The sequence below is a fragment of the Suricata suricatta genome, chromosome 13 (genome assembly GCF_006229205.1).
Source record: "Suricata suricatta isolate VVHF042 chromosome 13, meerkat_22Aug2017_6uvM2_HiC, whole genome shotgun sequence".
NCBI classification, from domain to species: domain Eukaryota; kingdom Metazoa; phylum Chordata; class Mammalia; order Carnivora; family Herpestidae; genus Suricata; species Suricata suricatta.
Window position 1 is genome coordinate 7599544 of NC_043712.1, and position 23449 is coordinate 7622992.

Here is a 23449-nt window from a genome sequence, read left to right on the forward strand (position 1 = left end):
GTGTGTGTGTGTTGGGGGGCATATCCGTCCCACCCCCAGCAGGTGTTTGTAGGCAGCTCCTGGGGCCCACCTGTGTTGGCCTCTGACCAGATGAATGCACCTGTTCTCTTTTTCCTGTCCCTGCCAGGACCTAGCACACTTGTCACCAGAAACATGAACAGAACTAAACCAGAAAGATGAAGAAGCCGAGTATCACCGAGGCACGGGAGGGCTCCTGGGAAGGGTGGGCACCAGCGGCCCTTACCTGCATCTTCAAGGACAAGGGTTTCTGGTTCAGAAGCCGTTGATACTGAATCAGCCAGTAATTTTCCTGCTTGGTTTCGCTTTTAGCTTCTAACTCTGTCTGCCGGGGACGAAACAGGTACCATTAGTTACAAGTCAGTAAGTGACAGTATGACGATGGTGGCGACTGTGAATGATGCTCTGGGCAGGCCGGTAGGAGGGGATGGGGCGGTGCTGGGTAATTTACAAAGAATGCTCCCAGCCACCAAGCCTCACCAGTTAAACTACCAAAACGGAAAAGGCAGGAAGTGCCTCTACGCCCCCGCCCCCCGCCCCTGGCCTCGATTTCTGCTGCGAACAATCTCATCCAGCGCACACTTGGGGGCGGGGCCTGAATCTGGGCTGTGGACCTTGGCACCACGCTCTGCACCCTCCTCGGGCTCATGCGCTGGAGACAGGCAGGGAGAAAAATAGGATTCTAGGGACCCTACGAGCTTCTAGAACGGGCTGCCCCTTTCTGACAAAGCTGAAGAATTAGACAAGCTCCTGAAACAGGTTCCTTCATTCCGCCATGAGCCGGCAGTTCTAGACCACGCACGGTTCTGACGCTGGGGCCAGGGCGGTGAACAAATGACACCAGGAGCAACAGCAGCGGTGAACGTTTTCAGAGCGCTGTGCGCCAGACCCCGCTACGCACCGAGATACCATTTTCCTTAGTTTGCGCAGCTCTGAGGGGGTTCCAGCTGCACAGGTGAGGAAACGGGAGGTTCAGAGCACTTAGGAACCTGCCCACGTCAAAGAGCTGCCCGGGGTCAGGGCGGGACTTGGCCACAAGTCCGTTTTGCCTCTGGGCCTGTGCTCTGGGGGAGCCAGCCGGGCCAGCCAGGATGTGGCCACATGCTGGGGGCCAAATAAGATGAGGGCCACAGGACTTAACACGGGCATTTCCCCTGGGGGCCTGACTGTCCTTCAGTGTCCCTCCCAGACCTTGCAGAGCTGTTCCCCTCCGCTGGTCCCTGCCTTCCCTGGGCTGTGGCCACATCTCTCTTCTGGAGCCCCGGACTGTCACCAGCTGCTGGGGTGGTTCCTGAGCCCCTCCCAACCCCCTGAGGGCGGGAGCGCAGGACCAGAGCTCAGGAGAATGAGGCTACCATGCCGTTAGCACATTAACTCGACTCGCTGGCACCAGCGGTAGGGCACAGTGGGAACAGGCCACTTCTGCCAGGCCTGAGCATGCCCCGGGGCTGGCGGGAGCGGGCAGTGGGCTGCGGAGGCTGGTCTCCCTCTTCTCGGCCCTCTGCACGCGGCTCTGCCCACAATGGAGCTCAGAGAGGCGTGGAGCAGCAGGGACACCACCGAGCGACTCGGTCTCTGAGCCCCAGGCAGCGGGCCTGGCCTCTGTCACCACCCCCAACTCAGCTGCACACAGGGTCTGGAGGAAGTGACCCCAACTTGCCACCCCTAAACGGGGATCTGGGTTCTGACAATGTGCCGGCGTCACACCCATTTGGGTTTCGGGGACAGTGAGGCAGCTCCTGCCCACAGCTTACTACACAGCCTGTCCCAGACACACAGTCCTGTCCTGGGCATCTGCCTGGAATCAGTACTCACGGCCATCCTCAGTACTTCGCTACAAAGGACAGCACAGCTTAGAGAAGGAAAAGACTGGAAGCAGTGTGAATGCTCGGCAAGAGGCTGCGGCAGCTCGGCAGCCCGGGAGGGCGCGGGGGACATTTTAGAGGCACGAAGAGAACAGATGCAGAAGGGCTGGTTCTAGAGGGATGGGCACCATCTGACGCTTACAAGGCGCGTCCACGCACAGCTTATAAAGATGCCTCGCGGTGTTTAGAAAACACACATCCAAACGTTAGCATTCGAGAACATTCTGGAGAGAGATTCCCTTCCTCTGTTACTTGAATAACGGAAATGCTTCTAAGAAAGGCAAGTGTGTTTAGGGAAAGCGAACCCATGTGTGACCCGGACGCAGAAGCCAAGCACACCAGGATGTCCCGGAGCTCTTCCTCTCGCCGCGCCTTCTCCTTGAGCAGCTGCTGGAGCAGGGAGCTCAGGGCCCAGCGCTGCTCCGAGATCATCTCCTGCAACACAAGAGCGGGCCCAGGGCTGCTGGAAGCATGGCTCTGGCGCCCAGAGTCCCCAGGGGGTGGAAGGATCGCCTCCCCTACCTATTTGTGAGCCTGGCAGCGGGGGCCCCGCGGTGGGCCCAACTCAATTAGGTTCAGCGTTGGGGGACAGAGCCGAGGGGCCCCTGTGCCTGGGCATCCCCTCCCCATGTTCTCCTCATGAGAGGTCAGGCCAGGCGTGGGATCTAGTGACTGAGGACAGCGGAATGGTGACAAACATCAAACAAAGGAAATGACAAGCCACAGGGACGTGAGTGCAGGCTCACGGACCGCAGGGTATGTGGGCAGCACAGGCAAGGCGGGTTGGTGTGCATCCCCACAGGAGGCTGGAAGGCTCGAACACAGATGGAGGCACATGCAAACCGGGGTGAAGCCCTCGCCTGTGTCTGTGTTCCACTCGTTTCCTACCCTTGGAAACCCATGGAGGGCCCCCAAATGGGAGCCCCATGAGCTCTAATGGCCAGGAGACACGGGCACCCGCCAAGGATGGCGGCTGTGGCTTCCCGGAGAGCTGCCCCGACCCCCCAACCCGGAGGACCACGCCAAGGCTCCCAAAGGGCTTTGCATTGGCTAGCTCACCCTGGTGGGATGGCCCTGTGACACAGGCTGGGCCTGGAAGATTCATTTTATGGAGTGGGGAAAGGGAGACCTAAGAGGGGAAGTGACCTAAGATCACACGGCACACCTGCGGCAGACCTTGGACCGGGACTATAGACCTTAGCGCGCTTTCACAGGGTGGAGAAGCCATGAGACCATTTAAGACTTGTCTTCTGAGAACAGACACAGGGACAGGGACAGACAGAATGCTCTGCTCAGAAGCCTGGTGTAGGGTACAGGTCCTCACACACCATTAATCCATCCCCTTTTGGTCAGAAAGAGGTCAGAGAAGGGCAAGGTCCAGCCCTCTCCGGCTCCCAGATCACACAGGACTACATGGGGAGAAGGCCCAGGCCTCAGACATGCAGGCCAGGACGCCACCTGCTGGTCCCCGCTGTCCCCACACTCTATAAGCAGGACACCCAGGCCAGGGCTCCCAGAGAAGCCGCCTGAAGGGAGTGACGCGGTGACAGCTGGGCGCTTTCCTCCAGACATCCTCGGGACAGCAAGCACGCTCCTTCCCGAGAGGATGTCGAGCCCACGGTAGAACCAGCACCCTCAAAGCATGGCTTAAAGAGACAGGCTTGGAAGTGACCCTCCTTCAAAATAAAGAGATGAAGATGGGTCTGGATGAGCCTTGGCAATGAAACCCTCTTTCCTCTGACCCTCCTGCTGAGCAACAGGCTGACCTGACCCTAACCTTGGCCCTGTGCTGGGCTCAGCCCCCATCACAGCCACAGAGAAGACTGCCCGCTGGGGAGCCGCTGCTGGGAGGGAGGCGCGGGGTGGGGGGGCCGGGTGGGGATTTCCTCCAGGGAGGGAGGCGGGAGGGAGGGACAGGCCGGGGAGCCCTACGTACCTGCAATGCCTCTGTGTCCAGGGACTTCCTCTTTACCTCCAGCTGTGTCAGCTGCAATAACTCAGTTTCTATTAACTTAATCTAAACAGAAGATGAGACAGGTTTTTTTTTTTTTATTCACATTAACCAAGGTTGAAGTCTGTGCTGCTCTCTGAAGGCGAAGCAGGGTCTAAGAAAGCTTTTGAATGGCTCATGAATGAAGGGGACTTAGGTGCCCTAGGAACCCCCTCAGTGGGAGTTTAAAATAAGGAGCTGTTCCAGGGCCCTGAGCGCCTGTGGAACACGGACAGGCCCGTCCTGGTGACCTGCTGGTCGGGAGCGGATCTTAGGGCCCGGACCAGAGAGGGTGCTGAGTAGCTTATGGAATGGAGACAGGCCTTCCTTTAAGGCTCAAGCCAGAGTGCAGGCCAGACACAAGTCCTCACTGTGCGCTGCGCTTGTCCACCCTCTCGCTTCCTGTAACTGCCGTCACAGAGGAGAGCAGAGGGTGATGGAGGGGACGGAGTAACACTGTTAATGGTGGCGGCTGGTGCTTCTGGAGCATTCTGTGTGCGAGGCCTGTGCTGGGGCCCATGTCTGTGTCATTTCACCACATCTCTGGGTATTAGGAAGTATTCTTGTCTCCACTTTACAGATGGGGAAACAGAGCCTTAGTGAGCAAGTTAAGTAACTTGCTCAAGGACAAGAGCAGGTCTGTGGTGAGCCCTTTCCCGGGGATTTCCCTGCTCAGGGACTGAAGGGGAACAGCCTGGCCTGGTGGGTCAGAATCACCCACAGGGAGGATGGCTGGGGGTCAGACCCCATAGCCAGTGACTCCCCTGCCCTAAGCCTGCAACACTATGGCTCTTGCCCCTAAGTTCCTATGACCCCACCAACCCTTGGTCAGAGGAATGAGCTTCATGTCCGGCAAGGTGGGGTTGAAATTAAAGAGGGAAATAAAAAGAGAAGTTGGATTTAGCCAAAAAGGAAAAGAATAAAAAGAAAAAAATAAACATGCAAAAATGTACACTTTGTGATGACCACTTCCGCCACCTGAAGGCCGACTCCGTCTCCAGCCTGCGCCCCACGGCCCGCCTCACCCGCCGGAAAGCCCAGGGGATCTAGCACAGCCCACAGGCCGGCCAGGACCTCAGCACATAGGCCCTCGGGGACACAGGAACCCCTGCCTGCCCCAGCGGGACACCCCATCCACCCCAGCTCTTCCACCTGAGCCGACTGCATCTCCCCAGCAAGGGGGGGCCTGCCTGGGGCGTGTGGGTGCAGAGGCCGCCCAGGCGCTCGAGGCCGCACTCGGTGGTACTGCCCTTCCCTTCCACCTGGGGTGTCATCGGAAGGGAACCGGTGGCGTCTGGGGGAGGCCGCACGCTGAGCCAGCACGGGGCTGCTGTGCCGCCCGGGAAAGCACAGCCCGCAGCACCCACCTGCTTCCTGATCTGCCGGTGCATGAGGTCCTTCTTCACCTGCAAAGCCTCAAATGCAGCCTTCTGCATGGCGCTCTGCAAGGGGCGAGGGTGGGGGCGCTCAGCGGGAGCCTGGCGGCCTTGCTACCCCAGGGGCTCGCACCAGGGGGAGCTCACAATCTGCTCAAAACACCTTAACGTAGGACTACTCTGTTAGCAAGAACGGAACTGCACTCACTCGTTCACATTTTGGGGAGAATACTTAAGGCTTATTAGTGCCAGACACTACACTCAGCGCGGTTCCTGCATCCTACACGGACTTCCCACAGCCAGTGGGGGCTTTTACTGCCCCCATTTCACTGATGAGGAAGCTGAGGGAGCAGACAGAGGTGCATAGTTTGGAAGCAAGAAGTCTAGGGCCCTAGGTGCTCTCTCGTGGGCTCCACCCCCATGGTGTGATCATCGTCCGGTCCCTAAGGTCCTCACCACGGAGCCCTGAGGCACAGGGAGCGGGCGCCTGCCAGGGAAGCACGGAGCACTCCTCAGACCTCCGTGCCCAGAAAACCCCCGCCCTCTCCCTTTCTCTGCCCGACCCCCCCCCCCGCCCTTCCTGAGTCAGGACATTTCTTAATGGACTAAGCATCTTGGGTCTTACAAGCTTTTTAAGGACGGGGCTCCATGTAGATTTCTGATGCTATGCCTCAGGCTCCCTGTGCCCGTTTTTTTTTTTTTTTTTTAATGTTTGTTTATTTTTGAGAGAGACAGAGAGACAGACAGCACGAGCCGGAGAGGGGCAGAGAGAAAGGGAGACACAGAATCTGAAGCAGGCTCCGGGCTCTGAGCTGTCAGCACAGAACGCAACGCAGGGCTCGAACTCACGAACTGTGAGACCATGACCTGAGCCAAAGTTGGACGCTTAACTGACTGAGCCCCCCAGGTGCCCCTCCTTGTGCCCACCCTAAGCCCCTGCCCTCACACCCTGGGCCAGGGCTCACCTCCTGCAGGATCTGGCTGATGGCTTTGTTCTGATCCATCTGCTGCCATGACAGAATTTGCTGGAATCGCTCATCCATTTCGGCCATACTGCCAGAAAGACAGCAAGTTAATTCACTTTCTGAACATTTTCTGCCAGGGACCTTGGAGGTCAAGGTAAACCATTTACTCATTCAACGATACCCAGGAAGGCCCTGCTGGGGGCTACACCCCGGGCTGGGCACAGACACAGAGCCTGTCTGAGCCCTATGGCCCCGGAAGGAAGGGACGGTGTCGGTGTATCTCTGGGTCCTCTCATCCACCCCTCCATCGGACTCCCCTCTGCGGTGCCCTGCGAAGTAGTGGCCTGGCCTCCGCCTGATCACCTCCGCCAGCACGGGGCTCGGGACCTCCTGGGTTGAGACACCTGGGCCAGGAGAACTCTCTCCTGCTGGAGCAGTAACATCCGTGCCCCAATGCACACCCCCAGCGTTCCTCAGCCTGGCCGTGCGTCTGCTCTCAGCCCCCGAGAACCGGGCTAGGGCTTCGGGCACAGAAATTCAAACCCCGCACCCTCCTGTATGTCCATGCTTCGGCATAATCGTGGTTTTGAGTTCCTTTCAATCTTCCAGCAACTCTAGGGGTAGGTACTCTGATTTATCTCTGCTTTTCTGATAAGATAATTGACGCTCAGGAAAGAAACGAACTGGCCCAACACGTCACAGTTACGGACAGAGGAACCAGGACCTGGATCCAGGTGTGTCTGTCGCCAGTGCCCACACCCCTAAGCACGATGTTCTACCACCGAGAAAGGCGGGCAAGAGCCCCGTGCCTGTGAGGACACGGGGGAGGCTGGCAGCCGGGGCGGAGGGGGGTGAGGGGGAGAAACCCAAGGGCAGTCGTGCTCCTGGCCCGTCTCCTGACACCTGCGGCTCCTTCAACAGACCAACCCACAGAGATGCGGTGAACTTGGACAGCGGGACCCCGAGCTGCCGCCAGTGTGAAAGCAACTCCATTACCGTCCCCTCCAGGACACCCTGCTCCTGACTCATGTGCATGCTCGGAGATCACATCCCCACTCTGCCTGGGTTTGAACCCTGGCACTCCCACCGAGCTGGGTTTCCTCGGATGTGTCACATTGTCTCTCTGAGCCAAACGGGGCTAGTAACAACACGGTCCCTTGTAGGTTCAATAAGCTAACACACGTCGCTCGGCTGGGCGCCTGGCTCACAGAAAGTACGGGAGAGGTGGGAGGGCGTGATCCCGGTCACTTTACCACAGTCTGACACAATCCTGGGGTCCAGCTGGAAAGGCCACGAAGCCTAGTCACCACTTGCCCCCGATGGCGTGGCTGAGGCCGGGGCAGGGACTTCAGTGCCCTGCTCTCACCCCACGGGCCTGGGCCTGAGCCAGCACCCCCTACTCAGGAAGCCTCTCCTTACCTTACCTGGAACAGGCCTGCTGGACCAAGTTCTGCCTCTGGGACTCATAGGCCACCTGGAGGAGTCGGTTCTTACAGCTCTCGGTCAGCATCTGCTGCATGGCCGCTGGGGAGACACGGGGGGTGGGCTGAGGAAGGGGCACCGCTTCTGGGGGGCTCAGAGGGCTCACCTCGTCACCCACCTCAGAGTCACCCTTACAAAACCCTTTTTTAAACTATGCAAGTAACTTAGGCTTGAAAGGCTCATTGTAAAACTCTGAATGGCACCCACACAAGATCTACCATCTCTGTCACCCAAAGATATATATTTGATATATATTCAATATATATTCTTCCAGTCAATTTTTAATGCATATTTATGGATTTAAAAAAATTAAAAATGAAAGAATTAAAAGCAGAGAACTGAACAGACATATGCACACCCATGTTCATAGCACTGTTATTCACAATGGCCAAAGGTGGAAGAAACCCAAATGTCCACTGATGAACAAAATGGTATATACATGCAGTGGGATATTTTTAAACTTTATTGAGAGAGAGAGAGAGCACACGTGTGTGAGAGCACGAGTGGGGGTGGGGGTGGGGTGCAGAGAGAGAAAAGAAAAAGAGAAAAGAGAGGGAAAAAGAGAGTGAAGAGAGGAAGAGGGAGGGGAGTGGGGGCAGGAGTGGGGGTGGGGGAGGGGGGAGGGAGAGAATCCCAAGCAGGCTCAGGCTCCAACCCACGAAACCTGAGATCATGATCTGAGCTAAAATTAAGAGTCAGACCCTCAGGGGCTCCTGGGTGGCTCAGTTGGTTAAGTGTCCAGCTTTGGTTCAGGTCATGAGCTCACGGATTGTGGGTTTGAGCCCCATGTCAGGCTCTCTGCTATCAACCTAGAGTCCACTTCAGATCCTCTGTCCCTCCCCCACTCGAACGATCTCTCAAAAAAAAAAAAAAAAAGTCATGTCGCCCGAGTGAGCCACCTAGGTGCCGCCACACAACGGGAATAGTGTTCACAGTCTTAAAGAGGAGGGAAATGCTGACACCCGCCACAACACGTATGAACCTTGAGGACGTTATGCTGAGAGAAAGCAGCCAGTCACGAAACGACAGGGCCGTAGGACCCCAAGAGTCATCAAATTCTGACAAAGTGAAATGGGGCACTCGACAGGAGCTGGGGGGAGGGGTGGAGAGGACGGTTTGATGGGGACAGAACTTCAGTTTGGGAAGACAAGGTTCTGGAGAGGGATGCAGGTGATGGTGCAGAACAAGGTACTTAGTGCCACAGAATTGGACAATTAAAAGTGGTTAAAACGGCAAATATTACGTTCTATGGTTTACTATAATAAAAAAAACTAAAAGTGTTACAACCCTAAACACACCACTTCTCACATTCTGTCACTGTCTGTCCCCATGTCCACAAGGCAGTGTGAAGGGACTGCGGTGCCTGGATCACCAAAGTTTATTGGGATGATCTATCTGAGGGCATTTGGACTCTTCTTGCAATTATTTAGTGATAAACGTCCTTGTTCAAACATCCTTGTGCAGTCTGATTATTTGGTGATTTCCGAAGAATAATTTTTAAAAGAGTATAGTTAAAAATTTTTTTAATGTTTATTTTTTAGAGAGAAAGAGAGAGTGAGCAAACAGGGGAGGGGCAGAGGAAGAGGTAGAGACAGAATCCGAAGCAGACTCCAGGCTCTGAGCTGTCAGCACAGAGCCTGATGTGGGGCTTGAACCCAGGAATGGTGAGATCATGACCTGGGCCAAAGCTGGCTGCTTAACTGACTGAACCTCCCAGGTGCCCCTAAAGAGTACAGTCTTTTTTTGTTTTTTTGAGAGACAGAGACAGCACGAGCAGGGGAGGGTCAGAGAGAGAGAGAGAGAGAGAGAGAGAGAGAGAGAGAGAGAGAATCTGAAGCAGGCTCCAGGCTCCGAGCTAGCCATCAGCACAGAGCCCGATGTGAGGCTTGAACCCACGAACCGTGAGATCATGACCTGAGCTGAAGCCGGACACTTAACCGGCTGAGCCACCCAGGCGCCCCAAGAGTACAGTCTTAAGGTCATGAATAAATAGGAATTACCCTTTCTGCCCTCCAGAAAGAGGCTGTTGATTCATGTCCTCTTTGGGAGCACAGTCTGTTACCATATTATGTCCTCAACTACTCCAGTTATTACCTTTTCTTGCCTTTTTAAAATTTTTACTGAAATTCTTTTGCTATGAAAAATACATGCACATTTCTGGGGGCACCTGGGTAGCTCAGTCGTTTAAGTGTCCAACTCTTGATTTCAGCTCAGGTCATGATCTCACAGTTTGTAGGATTGAGCCCTGTGTTGGGTGGGCTGTGCTGACCTTCTGGATGGAGCCTGCTTGGGATTCTTGCTCTCCCTCTCTGTCCCTTCCCCGTGTGCATGCTCTCTAAAAAAAAAAAATTATATATATATATATATATATATATGCTTGAGGTGCCCGGGTGACCCCATCAGTTAAGTGTCCAACTTCGGCTCAGGTCATGATCTTATGGTCTGGGAGTCTGAGTCCTGCGTCGGGCTCTGTGCTGACAGCTCAGAGCCTGGAGCCCGATTTGGATTCTGTGTCTCCTGCTCTCTCTTTCCCTCCCCCACCTGCGCTTTCTCAAAAAATAAACATTTAAAAACAAAAAAAAAATTGCTCATTTTTAAAAAGAGGGAGGGAAGTTTGAAAGGTGAAAACAAAGCCTCCAGCATTGATATAACTCCTAATCAATTTACTGACGAATGTCCTTCGGGAGATGCAAACATAAGTTTTCTTTTTGATAAATGGCAGATAATGTAAAACAAGGGAGGGAAGGACCCTCGGCAGGAGGTGGTGAGGGGAGGCGGAGCAGACCTGCGTGCAGTATTCCAACCCGGCATCCAGGCTCCGGAGGACGGGGCCGTCCAAAGAGAGTCATTACTTTCAACAAGGAGGAATTGGGGCGCCTGGGGGGCTCAGTCGGCTAAGCGTCCAGCTTCCGGCTTCGGCTCAGGTCATGATCTCAGGGTTCGTCAGTTTGAGCCCCACGTCGGGCTCAGTGCTGACAGCTAGCTCAGAGCCTGGAGCCTGCTTCCGATTCTGTGTCTCCCTCTCTCTCTGACCCTCCCCTGCTCGCACTGTCTCTCTCTGTCTCTCAAAAATAAATAACATTAAAATAAATAATTTAAAAAAAGAAAATAAAAAAGGAACTGACTCCTGGTCTACCTTGGCACATGGCTTGATCCTCCGAGCTCTCAGGATGGGACAGGAAGGTCCCCCCTCATTAAGCATGGACAGTGTGGTGCCCCAGGACCACCTCCCGGTAACGGCAGGCCTGGGTGCTCCCAGGAGCACGAGTGACACGAGAGCACAGCTCTTGACAACAGAAACCCTATAGGCTCAGTGGAATGTCCACTCAGTGCCAGGTACTAGCTCGGCTGACCCTCAGAATGACACTCGGAGGGGGCTGTCATCCTCCCCATTTCAAGGGGACCAGTAGTGCCGTAGTGCCCCCGAGGTCACACAGCTTGTTCCCAAGTTGGCCTGACCCCACGCCTGGCCTTCACGGCCCCCCTCGAGGACGCACACTCAGCGCTTGCTGTACGCGACCCACCGAGAGAAGAGTCTACTCCTCCCCCCAGTCAGACAAGCTCTGCTCCCGGGGTCCCGCACCCCCCACCCCGAGACTCACAGGCAATCTCGCGCCTCCGCAGGTTCTCCGTCTCCTCCTGAGTTATGGACATCAACTGTTCCATCCTTATTCTAGAAACAAAACAAAAAATCCATCCATTTATTCAGTAGCTGTGACGTTTCCAACGGGGAATCCCACAGATGAGCACCGCCTTCTCCGGGAAGTCCTCCTGGATGTGCCAGCTTGGGCGTGCTCCTGCTGCACCTTGCACGTCCAGGGGCGCCCAGTTTACCCCCAGCACTGTACACAGAGAATCTCGCATGAAAAGATCAACATTCCCCTAGAGAAGTGGGCAAAGGACACAGCCGGCCACCTCACAGGTGCTTACACGCAAGGGACCATAAACATGGAAAGAGGCTTAACACCACTGATAACGGAGGATCTTGTCCCCTACCAGACTGGGGTTAGGAAAACCGAAAACCGCCCACCGAAGGCAGCAGTGAAGGTGGTGAAAAGGGCACTTTCCTGTCCTGCTGAGAGGGGACAAGACCTATCAAAAGGTCTTTTGAGTGTTTCCTTCAAAAATATTCACATAAACGCATACGGGGATATTTAGGTAATACTCGGTCCAAGACTGCTTGTAACAAATTATGAAAAAACAGGAACTTAAATGTCCACAGAAGGCTAATTAAATTAGGGTTTAATCACATCGTGGAATACTCTAAAGACAAATACGGTTTTTGGCATGGAAATCCATCCGTGTCAGGCCCCCGGAGTAGACTAGTAACGGTGGCCTGGAGGGAGCAACGTCGCCTGAAGTTTCTGTTGGGTCGCATTTCGTTGGGAGAAGCAGTGTGCACCTCGGCCTCCTGCCCAGGACCACAGGCTGCTCAGCAGAAGGCCACATCCAGTGCGCTGCTGGACCCGCAGCAGAGCTCAGAGGCGCAACGCAGAGAGGGCACTTGGTTAAGGGTGGGCCAAAAAAACCAACCCAGCTTGGCCTTGACCTCCCCGGCCAAGCTGCAGCAGCGGGCAGGTGGAGGGGGCCGCCCGGCAACCCGGTGGGAACTCCCCGCAGGGGCTCTCCCCAGGCAGCCAGGGGCCTCGAAGGAGGGTGCAATGACTGCAGCAAAGTCCATGCTGCTATTTTTGGGATTCCAGGGAACCAGGGGGAGTCCAGTTAATCCTGGCTGGGGGTGGGGGGAAAAGAAGGGGGGCTTGTTCCTCTCAGCTCCCATCTTTCCTAATTACTGAAGTGGTGTGTCTCAATAAATAGGGAAAACACGAAGGAAGAATCCCAAAGATCACCACCCCTAATGTCTGGCATGCCACTCAGGATGGGTCCTTTTGCTTTGAGCACAGATAACATGCAGCGTCGTGAAGATATTGCACACTGTTCCGCCTTAACTACAGCTGCCGGTTTTCTACTCCATAATAGATTGTGTTTCCCTTTTTTATAATTAAAATTTTTTTAACATTTATTTTTGAAAGACGGAGCATGAGCAGGGGAGGGTAAGAGAGAGGGAGACACAGAATCCGAAGCAGGCTCCAGGGTCCGAGCTGTCAGCACAGAGCCTGACACGGGGCTCGAGCTCACGAATCACAAGATCATGATCTAAGCCCAAGTAGGCTGTTTAACCGACTGAGCCACCCAGGCGTCCCAGATTGTGTGTTCCTTAATAAGAAACGGATTTTTCTCTAATTTTTAAAAAACGTTAATGTTTATTTTTGAGAGAGCAAGAGAGCATGTGCGCAAGCAGGGGAGGGGCAGAGAGAGGAAACCGAATTCGAAGGAGTCTGCATTGAGCTGTCAGCACAGAGCCCAACTCAGGGCTCAAACTCACAAACCGTGAGATCATGACCTGAGCTGAAGTCAGATGCTCAACCAACTGAGCCACCCAGGTGCCCCTCTAATTTTTTTTAATACTAGCAATATAGTTGGACATTATACAAATTTTTATTTGCGTCTCAATTTTTCTCAGGAACATACATGTGTGTTTGACTTGCAGGCAGTGATTTATTTTTAACTCACTATTGCCTAAGGAGGTGAATCTCCTTACAGCTTTAGAAAAATGTTCTGGCATAATCCTTGAGAATCGCAAAACTTTCTCTCTCCAACCCCTGCCCCCACCACAAGGCAATGCCAAGGAAGTGCTGGAGAAAGACACCAACCTTTCATTTTCCAGCGACTTCAAGATCTCGGAACTTTTCTTTTGCCTGCGGAGAAAACCACAAAGCCTCCCTGCAGGTGTCGCCCGCAGGCCCGTCCGCAGCAGAACTGCTCTCCGCGCTGCACGGGCCACGCGGCTCAGTAACTGGCCCCGGGCCCCTCAGCCCCAGAACCTCAGTGCTCGGTGCCCTTGAGCCAGTTACTCATTCCCACCGAGCCCGGTTCCTCATCTGCACAATGGGATAGTTAGGAAAGCCTTCATGGAGTATCTGTAAAGAGGGAGAGCCACAAAGCGCGTGGCATGTAAGCAGCACCTGATGAACGGCCGCTTCCCGGGACTCCCCGGCGGGGAGCGCGCACGTGCGCCTTGCGGCAGGCTCGGGCCGCAGAGCTGCTGGGTGATGGCCCCATAAGGGAAAAGCAAAAGGAAGTCTGGAAGCAACAGGGGATGTGGCAAAAGCCGGTTTCAGGATGCTTTCCATGAGGGACCCCGACTGGACTTTCTCAGGCTTCCTGATGTCTCTATCTGGCTTCCTTTCCCGCAAGCCCCACCCAGACCTGCTCCCCCAAGCTCCCACCTTGGACAGGATTTGTAAAGGCAAATCTCACTGGGGGCTGAATGACTGACCTCGGAGCAATATGGTACTTGGAACCCGAACCACTGGAGCAGGATGTGACCTCAACTCTTCTATTAAACCCGCTCATTTTATAGATGGGAACCCCGGGGGTGTGGGTCCCAGGACCAGACGCAGACCCAGTCATGCCCAGAGCAGGTTCTTTGCTCTTTGGGTTGGTGCAAATTGTAGCACTGAGGTTGGACCTTAACAGTGAAAACTGTGGGGCAGGAGTGGAGACTATAGGAGGGAAATGGACCCCGACCCTGGGCTCTTCAGAGGGTACCGCATGGGGGAAGGCCTCTGGGTCTGCAGACTGGGGGCCTGACCTCTGATTCTCCTGCAGGAGTTTCTGGATCCGGTTGGAGATGTTCTGCTCGGTTTGCTTCAGCTGCTCCTGCAGCCGCTGGCGCTCTGCGTCCAGGTAGCGCTGGCGCTCACTTAGGCCCTGCTCCAGCCGGGACTGCTCCTGCAGCGGGACAGGTGGCCATCCTGAGCCGGCACCCGGGGTGCCTGCACAGGGTATCAGTCCCCCTCCCCCCGCAGAGAGTGGGCAGACCAGCCTGACCCCGCCGGGCCGCTCACGGACCTCCTTGACGGTCTGGAGGATCTCGTCCTTCTGATTGCTGCTCTGCTGAAGGAGCTGGGCATGTTCTCGCTGCCCGAGTTCCAGGCGCCGTTCAAACTCCAGTTTCTCCAGCATCTTCTGTTCCTGCAAGAACGTAGATCCCGGTGATGGTTGGCTAGGCTCTGTGGGCATTCGGACAGGGGAGCAGGGTCCATCTACCCCTCAGCTGTGAATAGTGCAGGCTATTAGGTCTTAAAACTGAGTAATGACCCCCCTGCCCGCCTGCCCGGGGCCCAACTGCAGTAAAACAGGCTGGTCACTGGCAGAGATCAGTGGTTTAGAGTCGGGGGTCTCTGAGCCTCAGGCTTCTCATCTGTGAAGGGGAGATACCTGGTCACCCACTGAGGCTGCACAAGGACGTGGTAAAGCAATGTATGTAAGACGAAAACTTGACTTTACCCTCTACTTTAGAGGCAGGAAGAAGCTGTTCCCTCCAATCTTTTCTAATAGTGGAGATCTCTGATAAAAAGAAAAGTGACTGAGGAGAAGATGCCTTCTCTTACCTTCCTCTTCTCATAGTCTGAGAACCTGTTCTGGGGGGGAAAAAAAGACAGTGGTGAAGAGGAGGTGGACAGCATGTGGCCAGACTCGTTGGGCAGCCGGACACCATTCAGACTCCCGGGTTCACCCCAGGGTGCTGCATCAGAAAGGTGGGGGGAGGGGGAAGGATAGTCGATAAGGGGTCCCAGATGGGTCTAGTGACACCAGGGCTGAGAATCACCTGGTGCGGCACACTGTAGGAAGCTCTTCAGGACAGTTCTGGGGGGTGTGGCACCGAGAAGGGAGACCAGAAGTGGGACGCATGGGCCCTTGTCCACACAGCACACCCGCAGTGCCCCAAAGCTCTAGCCCATCAAAATACTTGCAAACACACAAAGGTACGTGTACTTGTTCCTGCAGAAGTGTTTTCTTGAAAGATTAAAAAATTTTATGTTTATTTTTGAGAGAGAAAGAGTGTGTGAGTAGGCGGGGGAGGGGCAGAGAGAGGAGGGCGGAACAGAGGATCCAAAGCAGGCTCCATGCTGATATCAGTAAACCTGATGTGGGGTTTGAACACACGAACTGTGAGATCACCACCTGGGCCGAAGTCGGGCGCTTCACCAACTGAGCCACCCCGGCGCCCCCTTGCAGAGCTGTTCTCAAGAGTGAAAACATGGGCGATAACTCAGATGCCCATCAACAGGTGGTCACTTCGGTAAGTCATGGTGCATCTGTGCAATGGACCACACAATCGTCAGATATTGAGGCAAACGTGGGGAGCAACCCAGAAGGGAGGCTGCCATCTTTCCCTCTCTGTGCAGCAGGATTCTGTTCTGGTCAGTGCAGCAACCAAGCTCAACTCGGAGTTTTGGTGTTTGTTGAGACAAAGTCAGCTCGTGAATTACCTCGGGGGCGGGCGGGGGGTGATGTTCATGTAATATTGTTCAGACTTGTAATGAGGACCATGAACTACTCTTGTACTGAACCGCCCCCCCCCGACCAGATTTTTTAAATGGCCTTATATTTAGTTATCCAGCTTGGAGGCCAGGATCAGTCTCTGTCTGAGCTGTAAAAGCAGCATATTTTAAGGAAATTAGATTTGTCCTATGCTCGGGGGGGGGTAGGAATAAAATTTTTTAAATTAATTTTTAATTATACAGACAGTATCTGGGGCATCTGGGTGGCTCAGCTGGTTAAGCATATGGCTTCGGCTCAGGCCACGATCTTGCAGCTGGTGAGTTTGAGCCCCGCCTCCAGCCCTCTCACTCTCTCTCTCAAAACTAATACACATGGGGGAGGCCCCTGGGTGGCTCAGTTGGTTAAGTGTCCCGACTTCAGCTCGGCATAATCTCATGGTTTGGGAGTTCGAGCCCCACATTGGGCTCTCTGCTGTCAACATAGAGCCTGCTTTGGATCCTCTGTCTCCCTCTCTCTCTGCCCCTCCCCTGCTCACTCATGGGGGGGGGAGGGGGACACACAAGCTCTTGCTCTCAAAAATAAACATTAAAAACTTCATAAAATATTATACAGATATTATCGGCATATATTCTCCTTATAAAAAATTAAAAGACAGCATGTGAGTATTCACTGCCCACACCCCAGCCTGATCCTGGTTCCCTCCTGCCCGCTGTCACATAACTACCATTATCAGACCCAAGTCCACGCATCTACTTACATATAATTTGTGCCTTTGGAAAATACGGAAGATTTGTCTGTGTGCTCATATATAAATACATGTTTCAACGAAGGCAATGTTCACATACTATAAAAATTCATTCTTTTTAGTATGAGGTTTTAGGCATTTTGACTAATGCAGTCATGTAACCGTCACTATAATCAAGACCTAGAACAATCCCTTTACCCCCCAAAACTCCCTGTCCCTCCACCATCAAACCGCACTCCCCCTTTAATGGCTATTGAGATCTCTATTCGAACCTTCTAAGCAGGAAAAGGGAGACCTACTATATCCATCGTGTTCTGCAACTTGCCCTTTTTACTTACCCATGTGTCCTGTGATCTGAGCTCGCACTGACCTAGCTCGTGGTATGGACAGGACACAGGTGGCTTAGCCTGGACCCACTGATAGACATTTCAGGGGCTTCCAATATGTCACTGGTGCAAATAAGGCTGCAACGAACATTCCTGTAAAGGTCTCCTTGCACGAGGGGCTCCCTGGGGATACGAGCGGAGGCGTGGGCCTGCTGTATCCGGAGCTGTGTGACCGTATTATCAGCTTATCTTCCACAGTGGGAATACCAGTTTCCCAAGAGCAATTTAGGAGGCCACGTTTCCCCCACACTGTGGCCAGGAAATTAGCAAAGTGACTTCTGTGCCAATCTGACGGTGAAATGGTATTTTAGTGTTCCGCTGATTCCTAGGAAAGTTGGGCATTTTTTCCTATTTACTGATCATCTGTCTACATTGTCTGTCTTCTAAGTAACTCTATGCCCAAGGTGGGGCTTCAACTCATGACCTGGAGATCAAGGGTCACGTGTTCTGACTGAGCCCGCTGTTTTAGTCTGTAAAGTACCTGTTGATAGATCTCTGGCCCATTTGTTTTCCTCCTGGGATTGTTCTGTTTCGGTTTACTGCTTTGTAAGATTTCTTTGTATATTCAGTCTGCTAATCTTGCATCAAAAATGTTCATTGCAAATATTTTGAGAGGAAAAACCGACATGATTTCCTAGATAGAAATTGGCCCCCCTTTAATTCTCATTGAGCTGCCACTAGACAAAACCACAAACGCGTTCACGGTGGGGCCTGTCCGACAGGGAATGTGGCCCGGGAACTGGAGATTAGCAACAAGTCCCTGGAAGATAAGAGGCCAAGCGTGCGGCAGTTGGCGCCCCCTCTGCCTGCCCTCAGACGCCCCGGGCCGTGGGCCTCTGTGGGAACACACACGGGGCTAGAGGCGGTTTCCGTCTGGTTCCAGCGTGCCAAGCGCTCCCTGGCCAAGCCTCCTCCTCCATGCTCGTCCCGAGGTCGGTGACTGCCAGGGACCAGGGCGGGCCGCCTGTGGCGGTGCTAACACATGTGCTTCCTCACAGACGGAGAGCAGGACAGGCCTCCCGGACGGCCGGGGACCCCGAGGCAGGAAGCACTCTCTGAGAGACAACAGTGAACAATCCAGACACGAGCACCACCCTCACCGAGTTTCACCCAGCAGGGGAGACAGACTGAAACAAGTCATCTCCCACGTAATTGTTCACTTAGAGCTGTGACAGGTGCTCCCAAGGAGACGTGTGGGCAGGAGACCTGACCTGGGCCAGGCTTGTGGGGGACTTCTCGGAGGACGTGGGGTTTAGACAGAACCGAAGGATGAGACGGAGGTAGCGAGAGGTGAGTGGGGAGAATTCCAGATGGAGCAAACTGCAAATTCAGAGGTCCCAAGGAGTTCGGGGAGCACAGAGGAAGCTGGTGAGCTGAAGGGTGGGGATGTGGTGGGGGAGGCGGCGCAGGAGGCCTCGTGAAAGCATCTAAGCACACTGGTCTGAGGGGGGGTGAATTCTGGTTCGATGGAGGAATCCAGGGCCTGCAGCTCTGAACAGCCCCCCCCCCCGCCACGCCCAGGGCCTCCCCTCCCCCACTCCACTTGTCACCAGGCAGGTGCGCCTTACCTGCCACTCTACCTCCTCCCTGGAGAACCTGGCTGTGGGCCCGTCGGGGCCGTCCAGGGAAGCGTCGGCTCCGTCTTGCTCCAGGACTGGCAGCAAGTACTGAGAAGGAGGGTAGTATTCCAGCCCGGACTCTGCAAGAGACGGCACAAGCTGCCCACGATGGAGGGGACAGAGGGGTCCCCTTCCTCCCCAGCATCCTGTTCCCCCTGCCTGGTCCACGGCCCCCCCTGCCCCGGGCCAGACTGGGCCCTCCATCTTGCTCCCCCTTCCTGACGTCAGGGCCGGAATTGTGGTGAGCACTCGGTAAGCGTCAGCTGAGTGAATAAGTAGGCGCACCGGCTGCCTCTTTACCATCCCCGTGAGCATGAGGTGGTGAGAAAGTGTGAGGTTAGCGGAGAAGGCTGCATGAGACCCTGGGCAGGACGCTTGCCTTCTGTGGGCCTTTTCTGTGAAATTCGACAGGGTTCTTACCCGTTAACCCGTTTTGGGTGGGTTGTTTGCCTTATTCTTTTGTTTGTCTCACTCTTACTGATTTATAGATGCTCTTTACAGATTGTAGCCAATAACCTTGGGCCTATAATATATATTGCAACGATCTTCTTCCAGATGGTAACCTGTCTTTTTAACTTTAACAACAAGATCATTTTGAGGTAAAGATCTTTTAGATTCTAAAATGGTCAAGGTTGTCTTTTTAAAATATAAATGGGGGCCCCTGGCGGGCTCAGTCGGTTAGGCATCCGGCTTCGGCCCAGGTCATGATCTCAGGGTTCGTGGGTTTGAGCCCCACATCAGGCTCTGTGCTGACAGCTCACAGTCTGGATCCTGCTTCCGATTCTGTGTCTCCCTCTCTCTCTGCCCCTCCCCTGCTCACACTGTCTCTCTCTGTCTCTCAAAAATAAATTAAAAAGAACATTAAAAAATAAAAAAAGAAAGAAATTAAAAAAATAAAATATAAATGGAAAAATACTAAAAATGGCCAGTAAATACATGAAAAAAAAATTCAAATAACCAAGGACATGACTTTGCTTCTCTGTCAGAATGAATAAACTGAGAAGGCTGGCAAAAATGACACCGAGTGTTATTTGTGGGAAGAAGGGGGTCTTCTGACACTTCTCGTGGGACTGGAAACGGGCAGCACACAGCGCTTGCCCCTTTGCCTGCCAGTCCGCTCTGCCTGCCCTGAGGGTACTCCCACAGTGCCGGGGGCGGGGTTTAAAGTGTTTGTGACATCGGAAGCCTGGAAACCGCCTCATGTTCCCCAGAAGGGGAAGGCTGCACAAGCCGTGGGGCTCCACCACGAGAAAATACTAGACGTAACGTTAAAACAAGGCAGATCTGGGGCCCCTGGGTCGCTCAGCCGGTTAAGCGTCTGACTTTGGCTCAGGTCTTGATCTCAGGGTTTGTGAGCTGGAGCCCAGAGTCAGGCTCACTGCTGTCAGCGTGGAACCTGCTTGAGATTCTCTCTCTGCCCCTCCCCTGCTTGTGCTCTTTCTCTCTCAAAAATAAAATACACGCTTAAAGAAAAAGAGGGGCACCCGGGTGACTCAGTCGGTTAAGCTTCTAACGTCAGCTCAGGTCATGGTCTCACAGTTTGTGAGTCTGAGCCCCGCGTTGGGCTCTCTGCTGTCTGTGCAGAGCCCGCTTGGGGTCTTCTGTCTCCCTCTGTGCTTGTTCCTCCCATGCACGCTCTCTTTCTCTGTCAAAAATAACTAAACATTAAAAAAAACCAAAAAGGCAGACCCATCTGTTATAAGATAGGAAAAGGCCCAAGACCTATTCTTGAGCGAAAAGAGCAGAATCACAACAGTATGATACCTTTTGTGGGTTTGTAAGAAATATTTTTAAAAGAGCAAGCCCGAAAACTTTACATAATAATGAATATCTACTACACTGTTCAAGTAAACAGGTTATTTCTTAAGCTGTACGGTGGGTATACATATGTTCACTACTTTGTTCTTTTTCGTTCACCTAGTAATGGCATAATTTAAAAATCTTTTTAAGGAAAGTAAAGGGTTTGGGGTGGAGAGATGGGTGAAACAGGTGAAAGGGATTAAGAGCACACGCATGGGGATGAGCACTGAGCCTCGGTGTCGAATCAAGTCATCGGATTGTACACCTGAAACGAATATAATGCTATGTTAATGATACGGGAAGGAAGAAAGAAAAGAATATGGTGTAGCCCGGCCACTGCCAGGGTGCGCCTGACAATCACCTGCTGCTCAGACACTAATTTGGTGGATGTGAGGCCTGAGCTGCTGTTACGTGATGTGTGACTTTTCCTTTTTAACTGAAGGATCACACACACGCAGAAAAGAGCACAAAGTCTTCACGCACAGCTTCGTGGATGTTTAGAAGTGGATACGCCCTTACAATCAGGAGTCTTGTTGGTCCAGTGCTCCCGTGTTGGCATAAGCACGTGTCCCTTTGTGTCTGGCTTCTCTCACCGCACACGGTGTCTGCGTGGTTCGCACTTGTGGCCCCGAGGCTGCCTTTTTTGTCCCTTTTGATTGCTAATATTCACATGTGAGTCTGAAGCAACTGATTTACCCATTGTAGCTCTGATGGGGATGTGGGTTGTTTCTGGTTGGGGTTCTTACGAACAGTGCGTCTGACGTATGTTCACATGCACCTGCCCTGGGCACGCGGCCGGGGGCGGGAGGGGTGGCTCACAGGCTTGAGGGTGCAGCTTGCGTAGACGTTAACGACTATCCTCTGCGGCAGGTTAGGGCTGAGACTCCCACTTGCCTTATTCACCTCTTTAACTGCTAGAAACAGCGTGTGTTGCAAATATCCTTTCCACCTCTAAGACTTGCCCTTTCTTTCCCTAAATCATGTCTTTTTGATGTTACTGACATCTGATTTATCAGCCTTCCATGGTTGATGCTGCCTGTCTTCTGCCGAAGGAAGAAATGAAGGTTCTTTCTTTCCACACGGATATCTAATTGATCTGGAGTCGTTAGTTGATAAAAACCCTTGCTTTCCTTTCTCGTGGCTTTGCAATGCCACCTTCGTCACCCACAGACTGCATGTGTCTTAGCCATGGCCTAGAAGTTCCCCAGGTGACGGGAGCACCTAACTAAGAATATCAGCCCAGCAAGAGGTGGCAGGATAGACCCCTGGTGGCCCCGGGTTTTCACCGCACTGCCGCTCCTCCACGTCCAGTCCACTGTGGGCTCTGCCCTGGCTGACCCCCATGACCTCCTAACTGGTCCTCGGCCTCTACTCCTGCTTTCTCCACTCCCTTCTCCTCCCGGCAGCTGGAGTGAACTTTGTAAAAAGCAAATTGGTCAAAACCCTCTCCTATTTGACACACGGCCCAGATGGCCTCTCCAGCTTTACCCCATTTCTTTCCTTTGCGACCGCACCCAGCCACTCGGCCTCCCCACAAGGCCTGCTTCCCACTGCCCCCAGGCCGATAGGCCTTCACCTGCCGCCTCCTGCCAGCAGCCGCCTTCTCTCCTTCCTAAGTGTTAATCACCCTCAGGTTTCCACTGAGCCACATTCTCCGTCCTTCCCTGAGGCCCCAACCTAAGCAGTAATCACATTTCCTAGTGAGACCATCTGTTCTGCCTGCTTCTCCTGCCAGAGCTGGAGAGCTCCGAGCAGGCAGGGACGGTGGCCTCGTCGGTCTCTGCCGTCCCCGAGCCGGGGCTGGCACAGGGCCGTTGCTGGGAGCACGCTGCTCACTGAGCGAAGGAGGCAGGCTGCCTGCCGGGTTTACCTTTGCAGAGGAACCGCTGAATGGCCTGGGTCCCGGCGCTGCACACCTCCTGTGGGGGGTAAACCATGGACGAGGCGTCGAGGCTCAGGGTCTGCAGACGCAAGGGGAACCTCGTTATTCGTGTCGCCCGTTTCCCTGGTCGCACCCGCAATCACCAGGTTTGGGTAAGGATGGGCATGTTTACGGCCTCCGCCCATGGCAGGGGCGGCTCCCTGCCCTGTTCCTGCTGGGCCCCCAGCACCTCAAACAGAGCCTGCCGCGCAGCCGGCACGGGATTAACGTTTTTGTATAAAAACATAAATTAAGCGGACAAAGAAGAAACTGCGTATATACAAAGTACATAGAGACTAAGATTCCATATTTGTTAAAAAAGAAAACTCACATTCTCTTGCATTAGCGTATTTACAAAAACAATTTGGAGGAATGTATACCGCCCTCCAAGTGCCTTCCTCTAAAGGGTAGACTCCGGGATGTTTTCTACATGACGTTTGTTTAACAATATGATCTTTTAAGTAAGAAAAAACCCCAATACTGATATGGGCACACATGCACGTGTTTACAGGGTTGTGAGGCCCAGGAAACTGGGACCTGGTTCACACAAATGCCCACGATGTTGGCCACAGCCAGGGCGTGAGGTCTTCTGTTGTTTTGTTTGTTTGCTTATGCAAGCCCTCCTCCTGCTACTCTCTCCCTTCTTCGCAGAGGCCTCCTGGATCCCACCGCAGGCCGAGCGCCAGCGCGCCCAGTGCGTTCGTGAGTTACCCAAGGCCCGGTCCGGAGCCTGTACCCTCCGTGCCTGGGACAGACGGGCCCGCCCCAGGGCAAGGCCCGAGGGACCAGGCCGGACATTATTGCGTGGGAAAAGCAGCCCAGACGCCCCGGCTCTGGGCAGCACAGCCCTTGCACCCACAAATACGCCCTGCAGCGGGGAGCCTGCTCTGGAGCAGAGCACTGCCTGCCTGGTTTGGGGGAGCCGGGTCT

At 53.9% G+C, this 23449-nt stretch overlaps 1 protein-coding gene across 5 annotated transcripts in view; it reads right to left on the bottom strand.

The window, feature by feature from the left end:
* LRSAM1 (leucine rich repeat and sterile alpha motif containing 1) overlaps window positions 1-23449 on the bottom strand; it is a 39768-nt gene that overhangs the window by 5437 nt on the left and 10882 nt on the right. For 4 of the 5 annotated variants that reach the window (XM_029921125.1, XM_029921123.1, XM_029921124.1 and 1 more), the window contains 13 exons: window positions 22469-22559; window positions 18748-18878; window positions 15154-15183; window positions 14612-14734; window positions 14352-14491; window positions 13411-13455; window positions 11299-11369; window positions 7639-7738; window positions 6215-6302; window positions 5241-5315; window positions 3820-3900; window positions 2223-2318; window positions 245-343 (listed from right to left, as the gene is read on the bottom strand). In XM_029921125.1, the coding sequence (XP_029776985.1) occupies window positions 245-343; window positions 2223-2318; window positions 3820-3900; window positions 5241-5315; window positions 6215-6302; window positions 7639-7738; window positions 11299-11369; window positions 13411-13455; window positions 14352-14491; window positions 14612-14734; window positions 15154-15183; window positions 18748-18878; window positions 22469-22559 (1170 nt within the window). The remainder of the gene's footprint in view (window positions 1-244; window positions 344-2222; window positions 2319-3819; window positions 3901-5240; window positions 5316-6214; window positions 6303-7638; window positions 7739-11298; window positions 11370-13410; window positions 13456-14351; window positions 14492-14611; window positions 14735-15153; window positions 15184-18747; window positions 18879-22468; window positions 22560-23449) is intronic. The other variant, XM_029921127.1, reaches the window with a different exon arrangement.